This window comes from Dendrobates tinctorius, unplaced genomic scaffold (assembly GCF_039654945.1).
Source record: "Dendrobates tinctorius isolate UK_male_01 unplaced genomic scaffold, ASM3965494v1 ptg000031l, whole genome shotgun sequence".
Taxonomy (NCBI): Eukaryota; Metazoa; Chordata; class Amphibia; order Anura; family Dendrobatidae; genus Dendrobates; species Dendrobates tinctorius.
The window spans coordinates 6,465,078-6,490,610 of NW_027361699.1; the positions used below are offsets into that span (position 1 = coordinate 6,465,078).

At 44.3% G+C, this 25,533-nt stretch overlaps 1 protein-coding gene across 3 annotated transcripts in view; it reads left to right on the forward strand.

Annotated features, from left to right (window-relative positions):
• The first annotated feature begins 357 nt into the window (after positions 1–357).
• The window catches only part of TTC39B (tetratricopeptide repeat domain 39B), a 122,064-nt gene continuing 96,888 nt past the window's right edge, over positions 358–25,533 (forward strand). Inside the window, exon 1 of one of the 3 annotated variants that reach the window (XM_073572158.1) lies at positions 358–519. In XM_073572158.1, coding sequence (XP_073428259.1) covers positions 494–519 — 26 coding nt within the window. In that variant the 5' untranslated portion in view covers positions 358–493. Of the gene's footprint in view, positions 520–560; positions 583–25,533 lie in introns of those variants that run through there. The other 2 variants (XM_073572156.1, XM_073572157.1) reach the window with 2 other exon arrangements.

Below are 25,533 nucleotides of genomic sequence, written 5' to 3' on the forward strand. Positions count from 1 at the left end.
AGCCTTACACGAAAAGCTGAAAACGCACAAAAAAACGGCAAACGGCAGCGGTGAAATATAGGGAAAGCGCTCTGGAAACAAAAAAGGAGGTTTCCCATGGCGTCTACTACTTGAAAACGGATCTTTTTGGTCATCTGATAAAGAGCTCACGTAATAGGATGGGGCCCGGTACCGAGCAGGAAGGGGTTACTAGTGAGTGCTGCAGCCACAGGTAGCGCCGCCGTCTGAGGTAGCGCTGAACAGGAACTACACGGGAGCCCACAAGCAGCGGCTGCAGAGGCGCGCCCGTCATGGAAATGTGTGTGAGGAGGCGTGCCCGGAGGAGAGCGCGCAGCTCATTGGCTGAACGCTAGAGGGCGGGGTTAAGGAAACGAGTCCGGCCGCGGTGAGCGCACGGTCAGTGCTCTTTACCAGACCCTTCAGCTCCGAGTGCGGGGCAGGAGCCCGGAGGAAGGAACACCCGGGAGCACAGGAAACATGGCGTTCGTGAGCAATGGAGCGGAGACCGAGGCGGAGGAGGTACGGACACTCTGCAGCACCGGCTGTGTGCGCTTCCTCCTAGGATGCTTGGAGCCTCCACAGGTTAATGGTGATGAGTAATGCTGGGCACATGGGGTAACAGGTGGCATTAGGTGCTATGGCAATGGGGCATGCCTGCAGTCAGGTGGCCATACACTACCTGCGCTCCCCATGGTGATGAGTAATGCTGGGCACATGGGGTAACAGGTGGCATTAGGTGCTATGGCAGTGGGGCACGCCTGCAGTCAGGTGGCCATACACTACCTGCGCTCCCCATGGTGATGAGTAATGCTGGGCACATGGGGTAACAGGTGGCATTAGGTGCTATGGCAATGGGGCACGCCTGCAGTCAGGTGGCCATACACTACCTGCGCTCCCCATGGTGATGAGTAATGCTGGGCACATGGGGTAACAGGTGGCATTAGGTGCTATGGCAGTGGGGCACGCCTGCAGTCAGGTGGCCATACACTACCTGCGCTCCCCATGGTGATGAGTAATGCTGGGCACATGGGGTAACAGGTGGCATTAGGTGCTATGGCAATGGGGCACGCCTGCAGTCAGGTGGCCATACACTACCTGCGCTCCCCATGGTGATGAGTAATGCTGGGCGCATGGGGGTAACAGGTGGCATTAGGTGCTATGTCAATGGGGCACGCCTGCAGTCAGGTGGCCATACACTACCTGCGCTCCCCATGGTGATGTGATCCTTGCACCGCCATGGAGCTGCAATTCCAAGACCACGTTCACACGGTCAGTATTTGGTCAGTGTTTTACATCTAAGCCAGAACCAGGAGTGGGTGATAAATCCAGGATGCTGATGTTTCTGTTCCACTTTACCTCTGGTTGTGGCTTCCAAACACTGATGTAAAAACCTGATCGTGTGGAAATGGATCAGATCCCTATAAATGTGCTCAGTGATCCCAGAGATGTTCTCCAGATTGTGCCGTTCTGTAGCAAACGGTGCGCAGAGTTCATTGTATTCACACTGCTGTGTTATCTGTACATGGCCAACACTAGCACCGATGTGATCCGGGTGAGTGGTTTATTTTCTGTTCCATGCGCTGGATCTGTGCGGGCAAATAAAATTGTGTTATTTTCTGTATTTGGCGTGACTCCGCCTGGCTAGTCAAGGCTCTGGGTGCGCCAAAAATCTCCGATATCCCTCCAATCACTGATGTATACATGTGACAGATGGGACCCGGCCCTAAGAGCTTACAATCTAAAGGGGGCCGGCATTTTCTGAGAGGCCACCAGTGACCTCAAGGGCTATGGCCGTCAGTGGGTAGAAGCTGCCACACTGCCCCCCCATAGCTGGATCCACAGGTGGGTGCTGCTGGACTGGGCAGACATGATGGCGAATGTTCTCAGATGCACAGTGTGTGTCATTCAGAGGATAGTTCAGGCTCATGGCTGCTGGGAGCAAGTAGCCACAAGGGATGGAGATGTCGTGTCTTCTCCTCTCTAGCCCGTAGTAATAGCGCCTGATCATCTGGGAGCAGTTTGTCTTCTGATCGCCGTTGTCAGGGTGATGGAACACGTCGGAGAAGTGATCCTCGGAGCCGGCAGCGTGTGTTCAGCAAGCCGCCTCATTTCTGTCCTTGGTTTCCTTCGTCTTTATGTAATCACTCATATTTTCATCCAAACTACAGCCATTTGCTTGAATAAAACACGGAGAGTCATACAAAATGCATCACATCCCACCGGCTGAGTAACAGTGGGGGACATGCTGCCACACGCGCCTGAGGTTCCAGAGAGCCCGAGGAACAAAAGCTGTATGCAGCATTAATATATATATATGTACACAGCGTTAAAATATATATATATATATATATATATACGCAGCGCTTTACTGATGGCATCATCTCTCCCCCCCCCCCCCCCATAGTGTCATTTCCCTAGCATGTCTTTGGAGTGTGGGAGGAAATCGGCGTACCCCAACGAAAACATGGGGAGATTATACAAATTTCCTGCAGATGATGCATTTATCTGTTATACAGTTTCTACCACTTTTGACATCTCTGCTATTAACCACCAGGTTTTTGCTACTTCATCTGAGAGCAGCATAATGTAGAGCAAGCGATAACCAGCGGGGGAGCCGGTCGGAGGTATGTATCACACATAGCGATATCGCTAGCAATATCGCTGCTGCGTCACAAAATCAGTGACGTTACAGCGATATTGCTAGCGATATCGCTTAGTGTGACAGGCCCTTTAGCTGCAGTATGAAGTAGAGCTGAGCGCTATCCTCACCCACACCAGGCTCTGTGTATACTTTGTGTATTGACAGTGAGCTGCTTATCAGAGGAGGGGACGTGACTGGACCAGGGCTCACATGCCCTTTAGTCCTGGCAGTGATAATCTCCTGGTGATAATACATTCATTGAATGGAACTAGCACACAGCCTAATAAGTGACATATTGCTGAATTCAGTGTCTTGGCCCCTATATCGTGCTGTCCTGGGATAAATGTAAAAACCTGCTAACACATTCCCTTTTAAGAAGTGAAAACCTGATTATTCTTTTTCTTAGAGGATAAATATTGCCTATATTGTTGACATTAATATGTATAATTCCTTTAGATCTGTACATGTTCTGAACCTCTATAAGCCTTAATCTAACATTGTAGCCAATTTTTTACAACGAGTGACTAAATCGCTGAGACGAAACCCACTCCTGTTCATGGAAGCGAGATTGATTGTTTATTCTTCATAGAGTTTTAGTGCTTTTTCAGGTGGGTTATGAAGCACATTAAGGGGGATTTATATAGGATGTGGGGGCATAGTACACTTGTGTCACACCTGACATACAGCAGTGCTCTACCATATGTGACTGCAGTTATTGTCAGTCTATGGATCCCAGTAGGCATTTAAGTGGAATATTATTTCTCGGAATTACTGTATGTCTGGAGAAGCTGGAAAGACAAGATTTGCAAACATTCCCTTATACTGGCATGACCAAAACTCTATAGAAGATGTGGGGGATGCTGGGCGCTGTAAGTGCTTCTGTACTCGCGTAGTGCGTGGCCAGCTTCTTCCCGCGTGTAGTATTTTCAGGTATGACGCCAGAGCGTCCTGGAGCCCTCCGGAAGTAGTCCTGCCACTGCACAACTCTTACGGCCAATTCACATGGTGCAGTTTTTGTCCTGGAACCTGCATAAAGTGATCTAAATCTCCTCTACAGATTGCATGAATTGAGCTGCGGATTTTGAAACCTGAGGCACGTCAATGCGTGTTTTTTTTTTTTTTTTTTTATTTTTTTTTATTGCGGATTGACATTTACCCTTTGTAATGCATTGCGAAAAAAATCTATATGCAGCCTGTAGATTTTGTTGTGGAAAATCTGCATCCAGTCCGCTATGTGTGCAGGTACCTTGAAAGTGTCCTTTCTATAAATGCATATTTTACACAATGTATCTCTCCATTCGACACCACCTCAATTTTTCTTTTTGTAACTTTAAAGGGAACATATCAGGTCCCCCATTCACCCCAACTCTGCAGCATTCTCTTATTTAACAGTAATCCCCTGACTATCCAGCCCTGTATAACGTTACGTGAAAACAACTAGTCGATGGGCCATTAGGTTCCCCCGACTAGCCAGCCCTCTTTCCATGTTATCACGCCCCTGTGGGTACAATAACATAATTTGCAGGAGCTGACGTGCTCGCCAACTTATGCAAATCTACTCAAAGCTAGGCCCTTCAGGAGTGAGACTGTCAAAACCCCCCCCCCCTGCATTATTCCCATTGCTCTCCTGAAATTTGTGCTGGGTGACCAATCGGGGTGGCCCGTATCTTACAAGTCATGCTTTATGTAATTGCTTTGTATTTGGTGGCAGTTTACAAAAGGACTGCACTCCTTAATTTCCAGTAGCCAGATAGCCATCTTATTTAGGGTCCTGATACACCACTTTTTTCATTTAGGGTCCTGTTACAGTAAACGACGCACCAGCGATCCCGACAACGATACGACCTGGTCAGGATTGCTGGTGAGCTGCCAAACAGGCAGACACACCGGCGATCAGGACCAGTGAGGACACTAGTAACCAGGGTAAATAGCGGGGAGCTAAGCATGCGGCGCTCAGTTACCCGCTGTTTACCTTGGATACCAGTTCCCAGCGCAAGCATGCTGGTATCCAGGGTACACAGAGGGTAACTAAGGGACGTGCGCTTAGTTACCCGATATTTACCTTGGATACCAGCTCCCAGTGTCTGCTTACAGCGCTGGGAGCTCGCTGATCGTTGGTCTCCCACTGCCACACGCAGTAATGCATGCTGGCCAGCGGGAGACCAACGATCAAAAAATGGCCCAGGACATTCCTGCACGATCAGCGATACCCGGCAGGGGGGCCGGCCGCTGATGTGTGCCACACACAGCAAGATCGTTGATGCGTCACAAAATCAGTGACGCATCAGCGATCTCGCTTAGTGTGACGTACCCCTTAGAAATGTGCTGCTCACACTTTCTCTTTGGGTTATTGGTTGAATTGTTTGAGTTCTCGTTGCTGGGGCACTGAGCAAATTTGTGTTCCTTAGAACTAATACATTAAAAACTATAGGATATCTTATTCATTTGCAATTCTACTTGCACACAATTCTTTGAGGTGCTGTAGGCGGTGTCTAAGGCCACGGTCACATTATCAGTCTTTGGTCAGTATTTTACCTCAGTATTTGTAAGCCAAAACCAGGAATGAAACCATCAGAAGAAAAGTATAATAGAAACGCGTCGCCACTTCTGGATTTATCACCCACTCCTGGTTTTGGCTTCCAGATACTGATAGTGTGACCATAGCCTAAAAAAATAAAAAATAGTATGGGCCAGATTACTCCTGTTCAATGCCTCCAAAAGAGAAATGAACACTACTTACCATGGCTTCAGTCATGGGATTTTTGGCATTCTGCTAGCAGTCCCTGTTACTGTGCCTCTTGTCAGGACAGCTGATGGCTCCCCTTTAATTGAAAGCGATTTTTCTGCCCGATCTTTAAATTTAATGTCCCCCCCCCCCCCAAATTAAGAAATTTTAGGTGTGATGCCCCTATGTAGTATGCTGTCCCAACAAATACTAACCATGTTAAAAAAAAAAAAAAAAAATACTACTCGCCTAAACCCCGGTCCTCCACTGCTCTTTTCTGCGCTGTCTACTGAGGCATAGCAGTCGCCATGTTACGGTTGCACCTGCTGAGCGCTTGGAGGCGCAGGCTCTTTGGTGGAGAAGGGAACTGGTGCAGATACCAGCCATGTGTTGCTGGACAACACCAGAACAGCCAAAGGACGACGGGTGGCATTTTGCACAGGTTTGCCTCATCCTATCATTAGGGGGTGTTTGTTTTTTATTTTAATTTGAGAGCTACCCTTTAACAGTGGGAAGCCACCAAGCTGAAAGGAGAAAAAAAAAAAAAGGCCATACTTGACGACAAATCATCTGCTTCTTTTCCGACATCCGCCACCTTTCCCTTCCCCCACTGCAGCTCCGATAGTGTCTGACCTTGCACCAGCAATTGGTGGCCTCAGCAGTCATTTCACTGGTGGTCATCCTGACGTCATCCCTTCCAGTCCAGTGCGGACCATCGTAGGGCAGATTCCGGTGGCAAGTAAGGCTTGGTTTTCTTTTTCTCTCCTCATGATGCCCTCTCACTGCTAAGTTTAAAATGTAGCAAAGATCACATTTTAATGCAAAACCTTTTGTTACTGAGCCAAAAAACTCAATTAGAGCATATAAAATGGTTAAATAAACATGTTCTTTACTCAACTGCAGGTTACCATGCCATGGGTGAGCGCGTAATGTCCATAATATAAAAAATTGGTTTGCGGAAATACTTTGAGTAAATAGATATGTCGGAGAATCCCACGTGACTTAGGCCTGTGAAATAGAGTAGGAATAATGCATAATTTAGAGAACTAAGGTGGAAGCAAGTTGTGGTTTAATAATTGGGATAACATGATACGACGTAGGACTAGAAGGCCAGTAGTGTAAGCACCTGGAAACGTGTGTTGACTTGTATGGCCATTGCCGGTACGATATGGACTTGCTGATGTTCTGCCCGGATCGTTTGTGATGAAAATCGTAACATTCATCTTGGGCTTTTACTCTGATTTTGTAATTGGTTGTAAATAAATTACATTATCAAATGTTGTAAACTTAATGGCCACCCTACTTAATTAGGGTAAGTACTTTATGACAGTACAAGGGGCATGATCGGCTGGGGTTTGCCAATCCCTGTTGATTACTGTGAATCGTTTATCTGTAAAACATGATGATTATCTTTTGTGCACTCTTATCATCGGAACGTGTGATTGTCAGATTGGACTAGTGTATGTACAGCTTAGGGGAGCTATGAAGCAAATGGCATCCTGTTTAAGCTACGTTCCCACCATGATGATTTGGGGAGCTTTTGATGTTGTAGATTTTCTGCATCTATTAAGTTGCTTGCAATTTTATTGCGTTTTTTGATCTCTTGTTGGTATGTGATGTTTTAAATAAAGCTGCTTTGTTTTCGTTACTTCCTTGTATTTGGCTTTCACAAACATTATTACTAGTCATGCGTGGATTACATGCGTTTTTGATGCATTTTTGGCCTCAGAAAAACACTAACTGTGTGTATTTTCCGCATCTAAAAGGAGTTTATGGGGAAAACTCATTGTACTCTCAAAGGAAATTGCCATGTTGAGCCGCAGGTCCGTTTATGCTCAGTCAAAAAGCGCAGAGGGTATGAGATTCTATAAATCCCATCCACTTGGCTGTAAGATGCTGTTTTGTTTTTTTTTTTTTTTTGTTTTTTTCCATGCAGCAAAAAATACACCGCATCAAAAAGTTGCCAAACTCATTGTGGGCACACGGCCTTACAAAGTGTTTCTTGGAGAGGGCAAAGGTTAGAAGAAAAGGCGTGGGAGTGACTGTGCTTTACCACTAGTCTGCTTGTTGTGGAGAATTAACAATTAACTATTTCTACGTTTTACTTCTTTAACTATCCGCCCCATTACAATTGACATAAAAATGCTTTTTTACAGAAAATTAGATTTATTGTGTTCAACTTTTTTTGTATCTAGAATTGTAGGTTTTGGTATTTATTTATTTTTTTTTCCGACTTCTTTTGAACTTTCTCATTTGACTTGTATTGTAAGGCCGGTTTCACATTTGCGCTTTATAGCGCAGCGACGGCCTGTGCGCGGCCGCCCCATCCGGTCATCACCGCCTACTCGCGCACATGGACGCTTGCGATCTGCGCACCCTATCTGTAGCATAGGGTGCACAGATCGTGCGCTAGCAGGATTTTGCCGTGCGCTGCGCACTTTTGAAGATGCGCCCGTGTGTGCCAAACGCATCATGTTACATTTCGGCGCGCACGGCGCACCTTCAAAAGTGCGCAGCGCACGGCAAAATCCTAGCGCACGGCCACCGCACGATCTGTGCACCCTAGCGCAGATCGCAAGCGTCCATGTGCGCAAGTAGGCGGCGATGACCGGATGCAGGGGGCGGGGCTTAGCGGCGGTCGTGTGCAGGCTGTCGCTGCGCTATAAAGCGCAAATGTGAAACCAGCCTAAGACCTCAGAAGACTAGACATCACTTCTTTTAACTGTTTGTCTTTAACTACTTCAGATTTATAAAACACTAGCTGAAGAGCACGGCGCTGCCCGGGCATAGTAACTAACTACGATTAGTTATAACAAATTATAATGAATATATATAGAGCTATATCTATAGCCCCGCCCACTCCGCATAGCCACATTCACTATAATATCCCACATCATCCCGTAAACCAGTGCTACCGGACTACTACCCCTAATATCCCACATCATTCCCGTCAGAGCCACCGTACTAATACCCCTAATATCCCACATCATCCCGTCAGCCAGAGCCATCGGACTACTACCCCTAATATCCCACATCATCCCAACAGCCTGGAGTCAGAACCAGAGCGCTGAGTGGAACGGTCCTAACTTCCATACCGGGGATCCCTTTAAGAAAGCCTGGGATCAGAACCAGAGTGCTGAGTGGATTTGCCCTGACTTGCATACCAATGATCCCTTTAATAGAACCCTGGGGTCAGAATCAGAGGGCTGAGGGATTTGCCCTGACTTCCTTACAGGAGATCCCTTTAAGAGAGCCTGGGGTCAGTACTAGAGCATTTGAAGGCAGTTGCCCTGACTTCCATACCGAGGATCCCTTTAAGAGAGGCCTGGGGTCAGTACCAAAACGCTGAGTGGATTTGCCCTAACTTGCATACCATTGATCCACGGGAGGGGGATTCATTTGTCATGTGCTCCTTTCTGGGGGGCAGACAATGGCTGAGAGCTTATGTTCCTGGGGATGCTAGATTTCTCCCACCATGTCACTGTCTGCTGAGGTGTTGTCATGCAGTGAGAAAACTGTTGGTCGTAGCAACCAATCACAACTCAGCTACTTTTAACCAGCTCTGGTGAAATGAGAGATGCTTAGTGATTGTTTGCAAGGAAAACTGTTGATCATAGCAACCAATCAGATCTGAGCTTCTTTTGAACAGCTCTGGTGAAATGAAAGATGCTTTGTGATTGGTTGGTGATAGTCACACACACACCTACATTCATTTTTATATGTAGAGATTTTCTGAAATTACTTTCAGGTGGAATACACCTGAAAAAGCTGTCGTGCACATGCCCTAACTTTGCCTTGCTAAAACCGTGGTGGTCATGTATGGTTCACATGTGTATTTATATTGCGATTACACTGCACAGACACAATAAAAACACGCATGTGCATATGTGTATGTATATGTATATGTATATATATATATATATATATATATATATATATATATATATATATATATATATATATATATATATATATATATAATGTTGTGCTGAAAAGTTTACATACCCCGGCAGTATTTTTGCTTTCTTGGCCTTTTCTTCAGAGAATATGAATGATCGCACCAAAACTTTTTCTCCACTCATGGTTAGTGGTTGGGTGAAGCCATTTATTGTCAAACTACTGTGTTTTCTTTTATTTAAATCATTATTTTCTCAGATGGTAAAGCTGACCACTCTTCATGGCAAAAAGCCTCCAGTTTCTGTTAATTCATGGCCTGTCTAGCATGAACAGCGTGTTTGAGATCTCCCCAGAGTGGCTCAATGATATTGAGGTCAGAACCTCCACTCTCGACTTGGCCTTGTGTTTTGGATCATTGTCATGTTGGAACGTCCAAATACGTCCCATGCGCAGCTTCCAGGCTGAGGATTGCAAATTTGCCTCCAGTATTTGTTGATAACATGCTGTATTCAGCTTTCTTTAAACTCTGACCAGGTTTCCTGTGCCTTTGTAGCTCACACATCCCCCAAAACATCAGCGATCCAACTCTGTTATGAACTGGTCACTGAGGAGGATAGCAGGAATAGGCTAGGCCACCAGGAAACCAGAAAGGTTGGTAACTTGGCGGATTACAGACCCCTAATCCGAACAACACAACTAGCAGTAGCCGTGTGGCGTACCTACGATGCCCTAGACTCCTCGGCACAGCCGGAGAGCTAACTAAGCCTAAAGCAAGAAAGGTGAAATCTAAACTGCCCTGGAGTAGTACCGCAAAGGAATAGATAGCCCACAAACATATATTGTCAGTGAGACAAGATGAGGCACAAACGCAGGTAGAAAATAGATTGAGCAAATGATGGGGCCCAAACTGACTAGATAGGAAAGGAAAGACACTGCCTGCAATCACGCAAAAACCCTAAAAAAACATTTTTCCTGGCAGATGTGGACAAATTTTTGTTGGTCTACCTGACCATGGTTTTGTTTTTACAAACCCCCTGATTTTGCATTTGTTAATCATAGTTTGAACACTGCTGACTGGCATTATCAATTCCTTGGATATATCTTTGTATCCCTTTCCTGTTTTATACAGTTCAACTACCTTTTCCCATAGATCCGTTGACAATTCTTTTGCTTTCCTGATGACTCACAATCCAGAAACATCAGTGGCTGGATGAAAGATGCAAGAGTCTGTCTGGATCCCAGAAACTCAGCTTTCATCCACACACTGATTACAAGCAAACGGGTCACATGTGAGGATATTATCTTTAGTAGCCATTCAAACCCATTTGTGTCAACTTCTGTGCATGTTATCAGGCCAAAATCACCAGGGTATGTGCACTTTTGATCAGGGTCATTTGAATGTTTTGGGTCATCATTATGATTTAAAAAGAGAAAAGACAGTAGTTTGACAATAAATGGCTTCACCCAACCACTAACCATAAGTGGAGCTAAAGGTTTGGTGTTATCATTCATATTCTTAGAAAAAAGGCCAAGAAAGCAAAAAATTCTGCCGGGGTATGTAAACTTTTGACCACAACTATATCTATCGCAGACACGCACACACATTTATACCCCATGCCATTCCAGCTGTGTCGACACGCACGGTCCTGAGGCTCACGTGAGTTTGACACTTTTTTTTTTTTTTTTTTTTTTAAATTCACAAAATACTTAGAGAAAACTATGGAATAAATCTTCTGCCCATTGTGTGTGTGTGTGTGTGTGTGTGTGTGTGTGTGTGTGTGTGTGTGTATGTATATATGTAAATCCCATAGTGTTTTCTGTAATACTGAGTATTTTGTGTATTTAAAAACAACGTGTCATAACAGCCTCACGTGAGCTTCGGGACCGTGAGTGCTGACACCACTGGAATGGCTCTGGCAGGGGAGGTGAGTCGAAGTGTTTATTTTATCGTGGCTAAACCTGGAGGCTGAGTGAGAAGGGGTTGTACCAGTAGTGGACAAATATATATATATATATATATATATATATATATATATGTGTGTATTTTTTTTTTTTTTTAAAGCTTAATGTTAAAAATGTTTATTACACCTGATATTTTTTTTTTCTCTGAAGAGGTAACCCCCATATGCTTAGCCTAAAAAAAAAAAGCCATTACAAAAAATCATCTTTATTAGATATACATTAAAATTGTAAACAACATACAAACCAAAAATCAAACTAAAATCAAATTTGGGTACAATGTAGTAAAATCTGTCACGAGAAAACTCTGAATCAGTGGGATCCGCTGAAGCATTCAAGTTATTACTACAAAAAGTGACACTGGTCAGAATTGTAAAATTTGACCTGGTCAGGAAGGAGAAACGACAGGGTGAAAATTTAACATGTGAGTAAGTTCCATAGCCATTCTAACCCTCCACAATCCAGAACAGGGTCCACACAGATTTCCAGAATACATCTTAATAAGATCCATCCATTCAACCTACAAAAGTGCCTGGGAAAGTAGGAGCACCAGGGTTGCATAATCACCTTCATGCCCTTTTTTTGTGTGTTTGTTCTGTTTTCTGTTGGTAATTGTTATCCAATAAGTGAAATCCCATCTCGTCAAGAAGATATCATTAAGACCTTCTAAGTACATTAAACACTTAACCCGTAATGAACTTGACACTGGTTGCGCTTGACCTAAAACCTCTTGGTAAGGTTTATCCTGATTTTTCTACTTTGTCCTGCAATGTTTTAATCCTACTATTACAAGTTCTATCCTGGCTTGTGACAATTTTCTTATCACCTTGTTGGTTCTTCTGAGCCCCTTGCTGATATAACTTGCAAAGCTTAATTAAACATTTTTTTGACAAATGCTGCTCAGCAGACGCGAACACTCGGCTCCTGTATGGGCATAATAGAAAGTCTATGGGTCCGTTTATTGCTCTTTGCTCATGCAGGAACAGCATGTTTCAGAGCTGTTTTCTGATAGATCACTGAGGTTGTCGGGACCCTGACTCAACCAATAAGTGTCGATATAGAAAAAAATAGTAAATTTGTCTTTACAGTTCTTGACTTCATGTCCATTCAAACTCCTTTTGTACCATATGTTGCCTAAGGCATCATATTTTTCTCCTCAAGGCACGGAGTATATCTTTTTGCCTCATGTACATGGAGAATCAGCTCAGACCTCATTTGTAAAAGTGTATTATGGATCCATATTGCTGTAACCATTACCTGCTGGATGAAAATGAAAAGATGAAAACTACATCTTGTCGCATGTAGTATTACTTGCAGGTCCAGGATGAGGGGTATGCACCTGCCTAGGACGACGCCTCCTGCCTACCTGAGGAGGGTGCTCTTTAAAAAAAAACAAAACAAAACAAAACTGCGGTCGCCTGGAATCTTCCTGCAGCCGCAGACATTCAGAACAGTGACAGCCGGGGCGTGGGAGCACGGGTGAGCATTGTCAGCCATTGCCGTCACTCCTTTGCTGGAGAAAGCGTCTGCAGGGGACGTCTGGCGCGCGATGGAGTGACGTCATCACGCTGTCCAGCGTCCACTGCTGTTCACAGAAGAGGGTTTGGTGGACGAGGGCTGGGATTGTGTGAGTATGAGAAATTGCACAATTTTTGGGGTCCGTTTTCTCATGTTAACCTTGTGGGGGGGGGGGGGGGGAGGGTCTAAAGCAAATTTTTTGTTAGAGTTAAATTTTTTTTTTTTTTAATTCCCCTTTCACTGGGAGTCCTTGTGAAGCACCTGAAGGGACATGTAGGAAATGTTGTTTTATGCCCTTAAATCAGAGAGTTATATCACACAAGATGGTAAATAAAAATTAAATGCTAAATTTTCTAAATTTTTCCCCAAATTTCCAATGCCTTCACAAACACAAGTTCTATCGTATCAAATTTTGCTACCATCCTGAAGTCCAATGTGTCATGAGAAAACAGAATCACTAGGATCCATTGAAGTGCTTCAGTAGTTATTGCCTCCTAAAATGACGGTGGTCAGAATTGGAAAAAATTGGCCTGGTCAGGAAGGTTGAAAGGTAATGTGGGAAAATTACTAAGCTATGGCATGATCATTCTAAAGCACCACGTCATTGTAATGTTCTGATGCACTGAATCGATCCGTACTTGCTTTGAGACAAAAGTGAATGAAAGGGTGTTACTGACTACTGCAGTTTCACTAGCTATAAAAATCAATAGCTGCTATAAAGTCTTTGGACTTTGGTTCCATGTTAATATTGTATCAAAATAAATTCTAATTTTTTTTTTTTTTTATAATTCAGAAAGAAAAGTATTCCCATATCTAGTACAGTGAAGGAAATAAGTGTTTGATCGCGCGCTGATTTTTTTTAAGTTTGCCCACTTACAAGGACATGAACGGCCTATAATTTTAAGGGTAGGTTAATATTAACATTGAGAGAATATCAAAAATAAAATCCAGAAAATCACATTGTATAAATTTATTATAGGAGCCAGCACTCTTAATGGTTGGTAAAGGATCAAACACTTATTTCTCACTGCAAAATGCAAACAAATTTATATAATTTATACACAATGTGATTTTCTGGATTTTATTTTTGATATTCTATCTCTCAATGTTAAAATTGACCTACCCTTAAAATTATAGACTGTTCATGTCTTTGTCAGTGGGCAAGTTTTCAAAATCAGCAAGGGATGAAATAATTATTTCCTTCTTTCTAGCCACCTGAAGACAAGGTTGTAAGTTTGTTAAATGAGTGTGCTGAAAAATGAGCCTTTTACATTTGGTTGTTTCATATGGCCGTTCCATGTTTTACAATCTCTCGAAAAGCATTTAGATCTTAGCCAGGAGATACTAAAAATATATACATAGGATCTACTGTAATTAAAATACATTTGTTGGCTACTTGACCATCTTCCCTTATGTCAAGTCTTGGAAAACAGACCTTCTAGTGGCCATATAGATGACATATTTGTTAAAAGAACTGAGTTCTCCCGAGTGCTCCACACACATGAATGCTTAGCTTGTTTGAATGTATTAGGAAGATACATTTTCTCCTCTTTCCTTGAAAGTAAAGCATTGGCCTTTGAAATTTCAACTGCCCAATCTTTATTTCCCCTTGGTATCATCTGTGAATCAGGAGGCCCTCCTAGACATCTGATGGTTAGCCAGTTCTGCCAAAATCTGGTGGTTTATGTAGGTTTTCAGCTATTATGGAAACCTTTTGACAGCCTATAACTACACTGCTCAAAAAAATAAAGGGAACACTTAAACAACAGAATATAACTTCAAGTAAATCAAACTTCTGTGAAATCAAACTGTCCACTTAGGAAGCAACACTGATTGACAATTAATTTCACATGCTGTTGTGCAAATGGAATCGACAACAGATGGAAATTATTGGCAATTGTCAAGACACCCTCAATAAAGGAGTGGTTCTGCAGGTGGGGACCACAGACCACATCTCAGTACCAATGCTTTCTGGCTGATGATTTGGTTACTTTTGAATGTTGGTTGTGCTTTCACACTCGTGGTAGCATGAGACGGACTCTACAACCTACACAAGTGGCTCAGGTAGTGCAAGCTGTGGCAAGAAGGTTTGCTGTCTGTCAGCGTAGTGTCCAGAGGCTGGAGGCGCTACCAGGAGACAGGCCAGTGCACCAGGAGATGTGGAGGGGGGCTGTAGGAGGGCAACAACCCAGCAGCAGGACTGCTACCTCCACCTTTGTGCAAGGAGGAACAAGAGGAGCACTGCCAGCGCCCTGCAAAATGACCTCCAGCAGGCCACAAATGTGCATGTGTCTGCACAAACGGTTAGAAACCAACTCCATGAGGATGGTCTGAGGGCCCGACATCCACAGATGGGGGTTGTGCTCACAGCCCCAACACCGTGCAGGAAGCTTGGCATTTGCCACAGAACACCAGGTTTGGCAAATTTGCTACTGGCGCCCTGTGCTCTTCACAGATGAAAGCAGGTTCACACTGCGCATATGTGACAGACGTGACAGAGTCTAGAGACACCATGGAGAGCAATCTGCTGCCTGCAACATCCTTCAGCATGATTGGTTTGGCAGTGGGTCAGTATTGGTGTGGAGTGGCATTTCTTTGGAGGGCCGCACAGCCCTCCATGTGCTCGCCAAAGGTAGCCTGACTGCCATTAGGTACCGAGATGAGTTACTCAGACCCCTTGTGAGACCATTTGCTAGTGCGGTTGGCCCTGGGTTCCTCCTAATGCAGGACAATGCATGCCAGACCTCGTGGCTGGAGTGTCGGCAGTTCCTGCAAGATTAAGGCTTTGAAGCTATGGACTGGCCTGCCTGTTTCCCAGACCTTAATCCAATCGAGCACATCTGGGACAACATGTCTCGCTGTATCCACCAATGTCACGTTGCACCACACTGTTCAGGAGTTGGCGGATGCTTTAGTGCAGGTCTGGGAGGAGATCCCTCAGGAGACCATCTGTTGCCTCATCAGGAGCATGCCCAGGCGTTGTACAGAAGGGAGGTCATACAGGCACGTGGAGGCCACACGCAATACTGAGCATCTTTTCCTTGTCATGAGGCATTGCCACTGAAGTTGGATCAGCCTGTAATTTGATTTTCCACTTTGATTTTGAGTATCATTCCAAATCCAGATATTAATTTTCATTTACATTGATAATTGTTATGTTTTATTGTTCTGAACACATTCCACTATGCAATTAATAAAAATTTGCAACTGCAATATTTCATTCGGAGATATCTAGGATGTGGTATTTTAGTGTTCGCTTTATATTTTTGAGCAGTGTATTTCTCCCAACCCCCTATAAATTATGTCTAGGCAACCAAGTTAATATTCGATAAGAGGCGGCTTTAACCATGCCCCAATGTTTTGGCTGATGAGTCTGTCTGTACTGCATCAGTTTAGTACCGGTTGTCAGTCAAAGAGCTGGAGTGTGCTTTCAGCCGCCACTCACAGTAGAGCAGTCCCTATTGCCTATATGACTGAAAGCCGGAGGCTCCTGGATGCAATAAAGTTAATCTTCACACTTTCACTACAGCGACCTACTGGGCACTTTAACAACGCTATTAACCTGCAGTTTAACCCTATATCTACATGTTAATAGCATTATCTAATCTGACAGGTTCCCTTTAAGAAATTTTGAAGCCGCTTTTTGTAGTCAGCAGGTACAATTTATTGTAGCTTGTGTTGAGGCTCTGTCTTAAAGAAGCTTAAAGTTCTAATATTAATCAGCAGCTTACAAAGCACATGACTATAATCATAGATAATGTGCAGCTAACCCTGGTACGTGCATGGTTTACAGGGCGATAAACATGCTCTGGTTTATTTGCTCAGTTCAAGTCAGTTGAATTTTTCAATAACCTGACATCTGTGTTTTGTGTGGCAGAAAAATATGCAAAGCTTGTTATCGAAAAGTAAAAAGCTAATTGCAAGGTATGAAACTGGCGTGAAGACTCCAAAAGTCTTATTTATGACAGAATTCTCGCTTGATGAAATTGCTTTTGATGAATTGGGGCCACATTTTTTTTCTTATGTATTGGGAACACTTATGATTACCTTACTGTAACAACTCTGCCGGCATCGCTGCATGGCCTCCCATCCCTCACACACCAACTTACTCACTATTCCGGGTCATGCTGTGATTTTTGTCTGCTGCTGGCTCCATGTTCTGTGCCTCTTGCTTCCTGCCTCCTCACTGCATACTTAGGGGGGCGGCGCCAGAACTCTCTTGTTCTTATGGAATCAGGGTACATCTGTCTAATGTGTCCCTGGCCAATTACCAAGAGGCCTCTAGTATCTAGGGCAGCTCCACCCGGTTGTAGTTGCCTGTGCAATGTCTTAACTCAGTTAGTATCTTGCTACTGAGTTGCCACGTCCTGTCCTTTGTTTAGCCTTCTCTGGAGGCTTGATTCCTTGCTTTGCCTTGTACCTGTCCTGTCCGCTCTCCAGGAGGAAGAATATCCTGGTCCCTGTGCTATTCTTTGCTTTGCCTTGTATTTGTCCTGTCCACCCTCCAGGTGGCAGAATATCCTGGTCCCTCTGCTATTATTCCTTGTCTTGTCTTATCCTGGTCTGTGTCTTTGTTCTAGCCTTTTCTTGTACCTGTGCTCTCTACCCACCAGGAGGTAGTGTATCCTGGTCCCTGGGTCTTTGGTCTTGTACCATTACCTTGTCTGAACTCTGTCCTACCTCTGTCTCTCGGTCTTGTCTGTGTGGCTCTTTTCCCTGCTGTGTCTTTCCTTGTGTCCTCTCCATCTGCCTGTGCTCTGCACCCTTGCGCCTCTGCTCCAAGTGTGAACAGGTCCAAACCTGTTTCATCATACTCCACTCCTTCCAGTCAGTACGCGTACCTGCACCTCCTGTGTGAACAGGTCCCAACCTGTTCCTTCATATTCCACTCCTCTCTGCCAGTACCCGTTCCTGCACCTCTTGTGTGAACAAGCCTCTACCTACTCCTCTGTCTAAGCCATGCCCGCCTGCACTGTTTCTCAGCTATGCCCACCTGCCCTGTGTCTCAGCCATGCCTGCCACAGCCAGACACCACCCTGGAGTGGCACCTGGCAGCTACTTGCTGCACAAGCCTGACTTCACCATCAGAGGCTCCAGTGAACCCCAAGGTAGCTGTCCTAGTCATGCCCCTTCCAGGGTAGTCTAGTTTGTGGCACAGTGGGGCTACAACCCCCTCGCTCGCGCCAACCTTCCAAGGCGCCAGCGTGACACTTACCGTTAACCATGAAACCAGCTTTACATTTTTGTTTCCGTTATACTAACTGGTACATAAAGGAACTATTGGCTTAAAACATTCCTACTCCGTTGAACCTATTCCTTGGGTCACACTGATTTTTTTCCAATAATGTGGTTATCAATGGGGTAGACTTTTTTGACTTGCACTTTAATGTGCTGGAGGAAGAGAGAGGGATTGTTGATCTATCCTGTTATACTGTCTAATACAAAAATATTGCATAAAAGATATCATTGATAAGTCTTCAGTCAATGACTGCAGTGACTCTGTAATCAATGGGTCCCTCTCTCTTAAATTGTGACAATAGATAAATTCACTGCTGTGCGTGTGCCTGTACTTTACTATGATTATTAGGCAGTGTTATGGCTTAGGTAAAAGATACTAAGATTCCATTTTTTCATACAATTTACCCACTGAAAATATTTTAAGTTGTCCACTACTTGGACAACTTCTTCTCCTACTCCTCTCTTGACCCCCATAAAATAAAGCTTCTACTCACCTCCCGTGCTGGTGTTGGCACTCTGTTTTCTGGAGCTTCTGTGCTGTTGTTGTGACGCCGGCGTCCCTGTCCCCACCTCCTGTCGATTTGAAGCATGAAGAGGGAGACTGGGATCACCTGCAGCCTGGACTTTCTACTTCATGTTTGATTTGTCCGAAGGCGGAGACAGTGACTCTGGCACTGACTGGTTGCCGATTTTGCAACAACTGCATGGGAGCCCTGGGAGAGGGAGTGCCAACACCACAGCATTGGCACCAGCACGGGAGGTGAATATAGGCTTTCATATTCTGTGGGGGGCCAAACGTTTTGATCAATAAGGGTGTGTGCACACGCTGCGGAATCTGCTTCTGATTGATCCGCGCCGATTGGTTTATCTGCGGATTTGCTCTGCGGTTTTTCATCTCCACAATGGAGGAGATGGTAAACCGCTGCGGAATCCGCGGTAAGAATTGACATGCAATTCTTTCTGCGGATTTGAAACCGCAGCAAAATCCGCGTGGAAAATTCCGCAGCGTCTGCACAGCAGTTTTCAATTCCCATAGGGAATAATGGTGCTGTACACCGCAGCAGACACTGCTGCGGATCCGCAGGGCCAAATCCGCTGCGGATCCACAGCGTGTGCACACACCCTAAGGGGTTGTCCTTGTAGTGGACAGCCCCTTCTTAAGTTTTCAGAATCTAGAAAACAGTCTGCATTGAATGAGAGTGAATCCTAGTAGCTGCGTCACCATGGAAAACTACTGGTGCATCTCACAAAATTAGAATATCATTAAAAAGTTAATTTATTTCAGTTCTTCAATACAAAAAGTGAAACTCGTATATTAGTCATTACAAACAGTGATCTATTTCACGTGTTTTTCTGTTAATGTTTATGGCTTACAGCCAGTGAAAACTCAAACGTCATTATCTCAGTAACTTAGAATATGTTTTAACACCAGCTTGAAAAATTATTTTAAAATCTTAATTGTTGGCCTTCTGAAAAGTGTATTCAATAAATGGGGTTAAGGTCAGGCGAGTTTGCTGGACAATCAAGCACAGTGATATTGTTTTTAAACCAGGTATTGGTACTTTTGGCAGTGTGGTCAGGTGCCAAGTCCTGCTAGAGAATGACATTAACAACTCAAAAAGCTTGTCAGCAAAGGGAACCACTAAGTGGTTTAGAATTTCCTGGTAGACGGCCGCGCTGACTTTGGTCTTGATAAAACACAGTGTACCTATACCAGCAGATGCCTTGGCTCCCCAAACCATCACTGATTGTGGAAGCTTCATACTAGACCTCAAGCAGCTTGGATTGTGTGCCTCTCCATTCTTCCTCCAGACTCTGGGACCTTGATTTCCAAGATTTAGTGTGAAGTATCCACAATCAATGATGGTTTGGGGAGCCATGTCATCTGCTGGTGTAGGTCCACTGCGTCTTATCAAGACCAAAGTCAGCACAGCTGTCTACCAGGAAATTTTAGAGCACTTCACGCTTCCCTCTGCCGACAAGCTTATTGGAGATGGAAATTTCATTCTCCAGCAGGGCTTGGCACCTGTCCACACTACCAAAAGTCCCAATACCTAGTTAAAAACAACAGTATCAATATGCTTTATTGGCCAGCAAACTCACCTGACCATAAAGAATCTATGGGGTATTGTCAAGAGGAAGTTGAGAGACACCAGACCCAACAATGCAGACAAGCTGAAGGCTGCTATCAAAGCAACCTGGGCTTCCATAACATCTCAACAATACCACAGGCTGATAGCCTCCTTGCCACGCCACAATGATGAAGTAATTGATGCAAAAGGAGCTCCGACCAAGTATTGAATACATTTACTGAACATACATTTCCGTAGGCCAACATTTCAGAAATCCTTTTTCAAGCTGGTGTTAAAACGTATTCTAATTTACTGAGATAATGACTTTTGGATTTTCATTGGCTATAAGCCATAATCATCAACATTAACAGAAATAAACACATGAAATAGATCACTGTTATGACTCTGAGTTTCACTTTTTGTATTGAAGAACTGAAATTAACTTTTTGATAATCTAATTTTGTGAGATGCACCTGTATACTTAAGATCTTGCATCTTAAGGCTATTTTTGTGCCAGGGTAGACACAATCATGAACTAAAGGTCACTCTACCAGTGATAAGTTACTATGTATTCACACCTCACACAATGTAAAAATAGACACAATAAATACTTTATTTTTGATGGCTTGGTTTATTGGTGTTGAAGCCATTACAACTGCATCTAAGACCTGTTGTATATGGGGTCTTCATGCCCCTTGACAAGTGTAAGCATGCCAAGCGTGTGTTTAATATTTCTTATCTATGCCAACCGTGCTTGACTGCCAGTGGCTGCTGGTCTGAGTTTTGTCTACAAAGTTAGAATTTTCTATTCCTGTGTTCTTTCATTATAACTTTGCCTTTCACTGATTTCTTCCAAGCTGAGGTTTATGTGACAAATATTTCTTGCAACTCCCATTATAAATGGAAGCTACGTTGCAGCCATGATTATCCACTGTTTAGTGTCACTCTGTAGCATAGTACTTTTTGTTTTTTGCTTGTAGAGAAAATTTTCCATAAATTATATTGAATTTGAAATGCATTGTCTAAAAGATTTGACCCTCTCCCACCTTCATTTTTAGGCCAGGTCACGCTTGCGAGAAACTCGCACGAGTCTCGCGTCTCAATACCTGACACTGCCGCCGGCACTCGGGACCGGAGTGGGCGGCTGCATGTATTTCTATGCAGCTGAGCGCTCCAGTCCGAGTGCCGGCGGCAGTGCCGGGTATTGAGATGCGAAACTCGTGTGAGTTTCTTGCAAGTGTGACCTTAGCCTCAGGCTGGTTTCATACTTTTGAAATTCATGATTTGAGTATGGACCGCAATGTTCAGTCCAATCACTGATCTCCCAATCTAGCTGTCTCCCAACCAAAGACATGAAGAGTCTATAATTTTAAGGGTAGGTTAATTTTAACATTGAGAGATAGAATATCAAAAATAAAATCCAGAAAATCACATTGTATAGATTACATAAATTTATTTGCAGTGAGAAATAAGTACTTTATCCTTCTGGCAAACAAGACTTAATACATGGTGGCAAAACCCTTGTTGGCAAGCACAGCAGTCAGACGTTTTTGTAGTTGATGATGAGGTTTGCGCACATGTCAGGAGGAATTTTGGTCCACTCTTCTTTGCAGATCATCTCTAAATCATTAAGATTTTGAGGCTTTGCTTGGCAACTCGGAGCTTCAACTCCTTCCATAAGTTTTCTATGGGATTAAGGTCTGGAGACTGGCTAGACCACTCCAATGCCTTAAAGGGAATCGGTCACTCCTTTTTTTTTTTTTTTTTTTTTTTTTTTTTGGCCTATGAGCTGCCGGCATAAACATCAGGGGCTTATCTACAGCATTCTGTGATGCTGTAGATAAGCCCCCGAAGTAACCTGAAAGATGAGAAAAAAGAGTTAGATTATACTCACCCGGGGGGGCGGTCTGGTCTGGAACCTCCCATCTTCATACGATGCCATCCTCTTCTTCCCTTCCCGTTGCGGCTTCGGCGCAGGCGCACTGCTCTGCCCTGTTTAGGGCAGAGCAGAGTCCTGCAGTGCGCAGGCGCCGGGAGAGGTCAACGAGGTCCTGCGCACTGCAGTAATCTGCTCTGCGCCGTAGCCACGACAGGAAGGGAAGAAGAGGACTGCATCGTATGAAGGTGGGAGGCGCTGGACCGGAACGCCCCCTCCCCCCCCTCCGGGTGAGTATAATCTAACTTTTTTTGTCTTTCAGGTTACATCGGGGGCTTATCTATAGCATTACAGAATGCTGTAGATAAGCCCCTGATGTCGATGCCGGCAGCTCATAGGCCAAAAAAAGGGGTGACAGATTCACTTTAATGTGCTTCTTTTTTGAGCCACTCCTACGGTATGTTGCCTTGGCTGTATGTTGTGGGTCATTGTCTTGCTGGGAGACCCAGCCACGACCCATTTTAATGTCCTGGCTGAGGGAAGGAGGTAGTCACTCAGAATTTTATGGTACATGGCTCCATCGATGTGGTGAAGTAGTCCTGTGCCCTTAGCAGAGAAACACCCCCAAAACATGATGTTTCCACCTCCCTGCTTGACAGTGTGGACGGTGTTCTTTGGGTCATAGGCAGCATTACTCTTCCTCCAAACACGGCGAGTTGAGTTAATGCCAAAGAGCTCAATTTTAGTCACATCTGACCACAGCACCTTCTTCCAATCACTCACAGTCATCCAGGTGTTCATTGGCAAACTTCAGACGGGCCTGCACATGTGCTGCCTTCTTGAGCAGGAGGACCTTGTGGGCACTGCAGGATTTTACATCTTTAGGCTGTGTGCACACGTTTTTGCGTTTTGTGACGTTTTTCTGCTGCGGAATCGCCGCGAAAATGCAAAAAAAGCATCCCATGCAATCTTGTGGAATTCTGCAATGCTATGCTAATGCTGCAGATTTTTCCACTGTGGAATCACGTAGCGGAAAAATCCGCAGCATGCCCATTCTTTTTGCGGAATCGCAGCGAGTCCGCACCCATAGGAATGCATTGATCCGCTTACTTTCCGCATGTGGCTATGCCCAGCATGCGCAAAGTAAGCGGATCATGTGCGGCTGGTACCAAGGGCCTGGAGGAAAGGAGACTGTCCTCCAGGCCCTGGTTACCATAATCCTGTAAAAACTAAATTGCAGAAAAAAAAAAGTTTGTAAGTGGTTGTAGAAGGAGGAAAAAAAATAAATAAAAGATTGACTTGCTATTACTTTCTAAGCTTGTCAAACAAAAAATCACAAGGAAACGTTTGGTTACTGTCATGGAGACGAAAAAAGCGTGGCTTGATACATGGAACGACATCAAGACTAAAGAATAATCCTGAGGGTTGCAAGTTGTTCACATAAATCAATGTCAAATGTGCAAAACTATAGCACAAGCCCTGGAATACAAGCTAAAGCTTCCAATCGCAGAACAAGACCAGGGTTTCCTTCTCCTCGTTACCATACACTCTCCACTATATGCTGTTATGGATATTAACATTTTGGGCCACTTCCTTCTTACACAGAAGTGTACTAACAAAGACAACTCTGATATAAACGTACAAAGTAAAAAAACAAATTGTATACCTAAATAGTAGGTTCATACATACGCAAATTGTGTAAAAGTGATTATTCTTAATAGCGCAAACCTGGGCAAAGTGCGGCCCCCGGGCCACATCCGGCCCTCTGACTGTTCCAGTCCGGCCAGTGGACCAAGACAACCGAGGGGCTGAAAACAGAGGCCACACACCGTGCCTGCCCGCCTGTTGACTCCATCCATCCTGACTGCATTGGTAGAGGAGGGGCCTCCAGATCCTTCCTCCACCAATCAGCGTGTGAAACTACTGACGCGATGACATCATGTCATCGCATCAGCTGTGTATTGCGGTGATTCAGAGCAGCAGAGACAGAAGCAGAGTGCTGTTGGAAAGGGAGAAAGACGAGTGTGGTTTTTTTTTTTTTTTTATGTGAATGGGATGTTTGGCTACACACGGGGGAGGTGGCGCGGGCCATACATGCTGGACATGGGGAGGCATCCACTTACTGTAATGAGGCAGCAGAGTTACTGTGGACTACGCCTGGCCTCTGTTCAGCAATGTCCTTTTCAGAAGTGCACAAAACTGTGGCCGACCCAACATCGGGGGGGGGTAGAAACAAAACGTTATGTCAATATAATACTTTTTATTGAGAACGGCCAACATGTATATATTTAAACTATTCCTGCCCCCACTGCAGACAGTATTGTGCTTCATGGCCGCTTGCTGAATTGCCCTTATTGATGAACTGAGTGCTGTAATGAAATATGCTGCTGTGACCTTGCTGAAGTCGGACGCGTCTATCCAGTAATCTGAATTATGGTGCTCAAGTGTATATCCAATACATGCATGTGTACAGATAGACCTTTGTGCATGGCATCTGGTCCATTCCTACATATTCTACAAAATGGTATAGTCTACAGATACCAAAATGTAGTGGTTATTCAAAAAACCTTTTGTAAAAGGTACAAAAAAATTCTATTCCTTTTGGCTTGGCTATGTATTGTCACCAATTATTATTTTTTTTTCTGGACATGCACACAAGGATTATTTTAGCCCCTATAGGCTGTAATATGTGGGCATTGTGCACCTGAAATCACCTTTTTTCACATATCTGACATTCCCAGTTTGAGTACGAAATGTAACATCAGGACCAGCCTTTGGTCTTCTGACTTTAAAAGAACCTGTTATGAAAATTTCTGATCTGCAGGCAGAGTTTATTCTAGGGAGGGAGGTGCTGACCAGACTGATGGCCATTTTTGTGGGAAATCTGTCTTTAAAATTTGCATTTTATTCATTGAAATCCCTGATGCTTGTACAAATAGTCCAACGGGCGTTATTCTTTGTGATTGACCATTTTTTCCTGTTTGACTGCATGCAGATATAGATGTCAATCACTAGTTGGACAACCCACTGGACTCCTACAAAGCACAGGGATTTCAATGAATAAAGTACAAGTTAATCCCCCTTCACACATCAGTAGAATACCACTACCAGTGTCATCAGCCTTTTGGATCCGTGAGTCAGCATTGAGCCTTCAGTGTTTTGGATCAGTGAGCCATCTGGGTTTTTTCTTTCCGGTATGTCTTAAGAAAAATCAATTCAAAAGCTTCTCCTATACATTGCAATATTAAACATGTACAACACATGGATGTAATCCGTGTGCTATACGTGTTTTACACGGACCTATGGACTTGTATTGGCCCTTGTCATGTTGCTGCAAAAAACAGACATGTCTCCGTGCATGTGGTTTGCATGAACCACAGTCCATTCAAACACAGACATATGTGCAGCACCATAGATTATAATGGGTATGTGTGGAATCCGTGGAAAAAAAGAAAACAAAAACACGAATGCCACACTTCAAACCCGGACATGTGAAGGTGTCTTTATACTGAATCTCTCCCAACAAACCTGTAAAACCTCATCCCTATCCTGGTATGCACGGCCTCCTCATCCCCATCCTGGCAAATATGGTCCCCTCATCCTCACC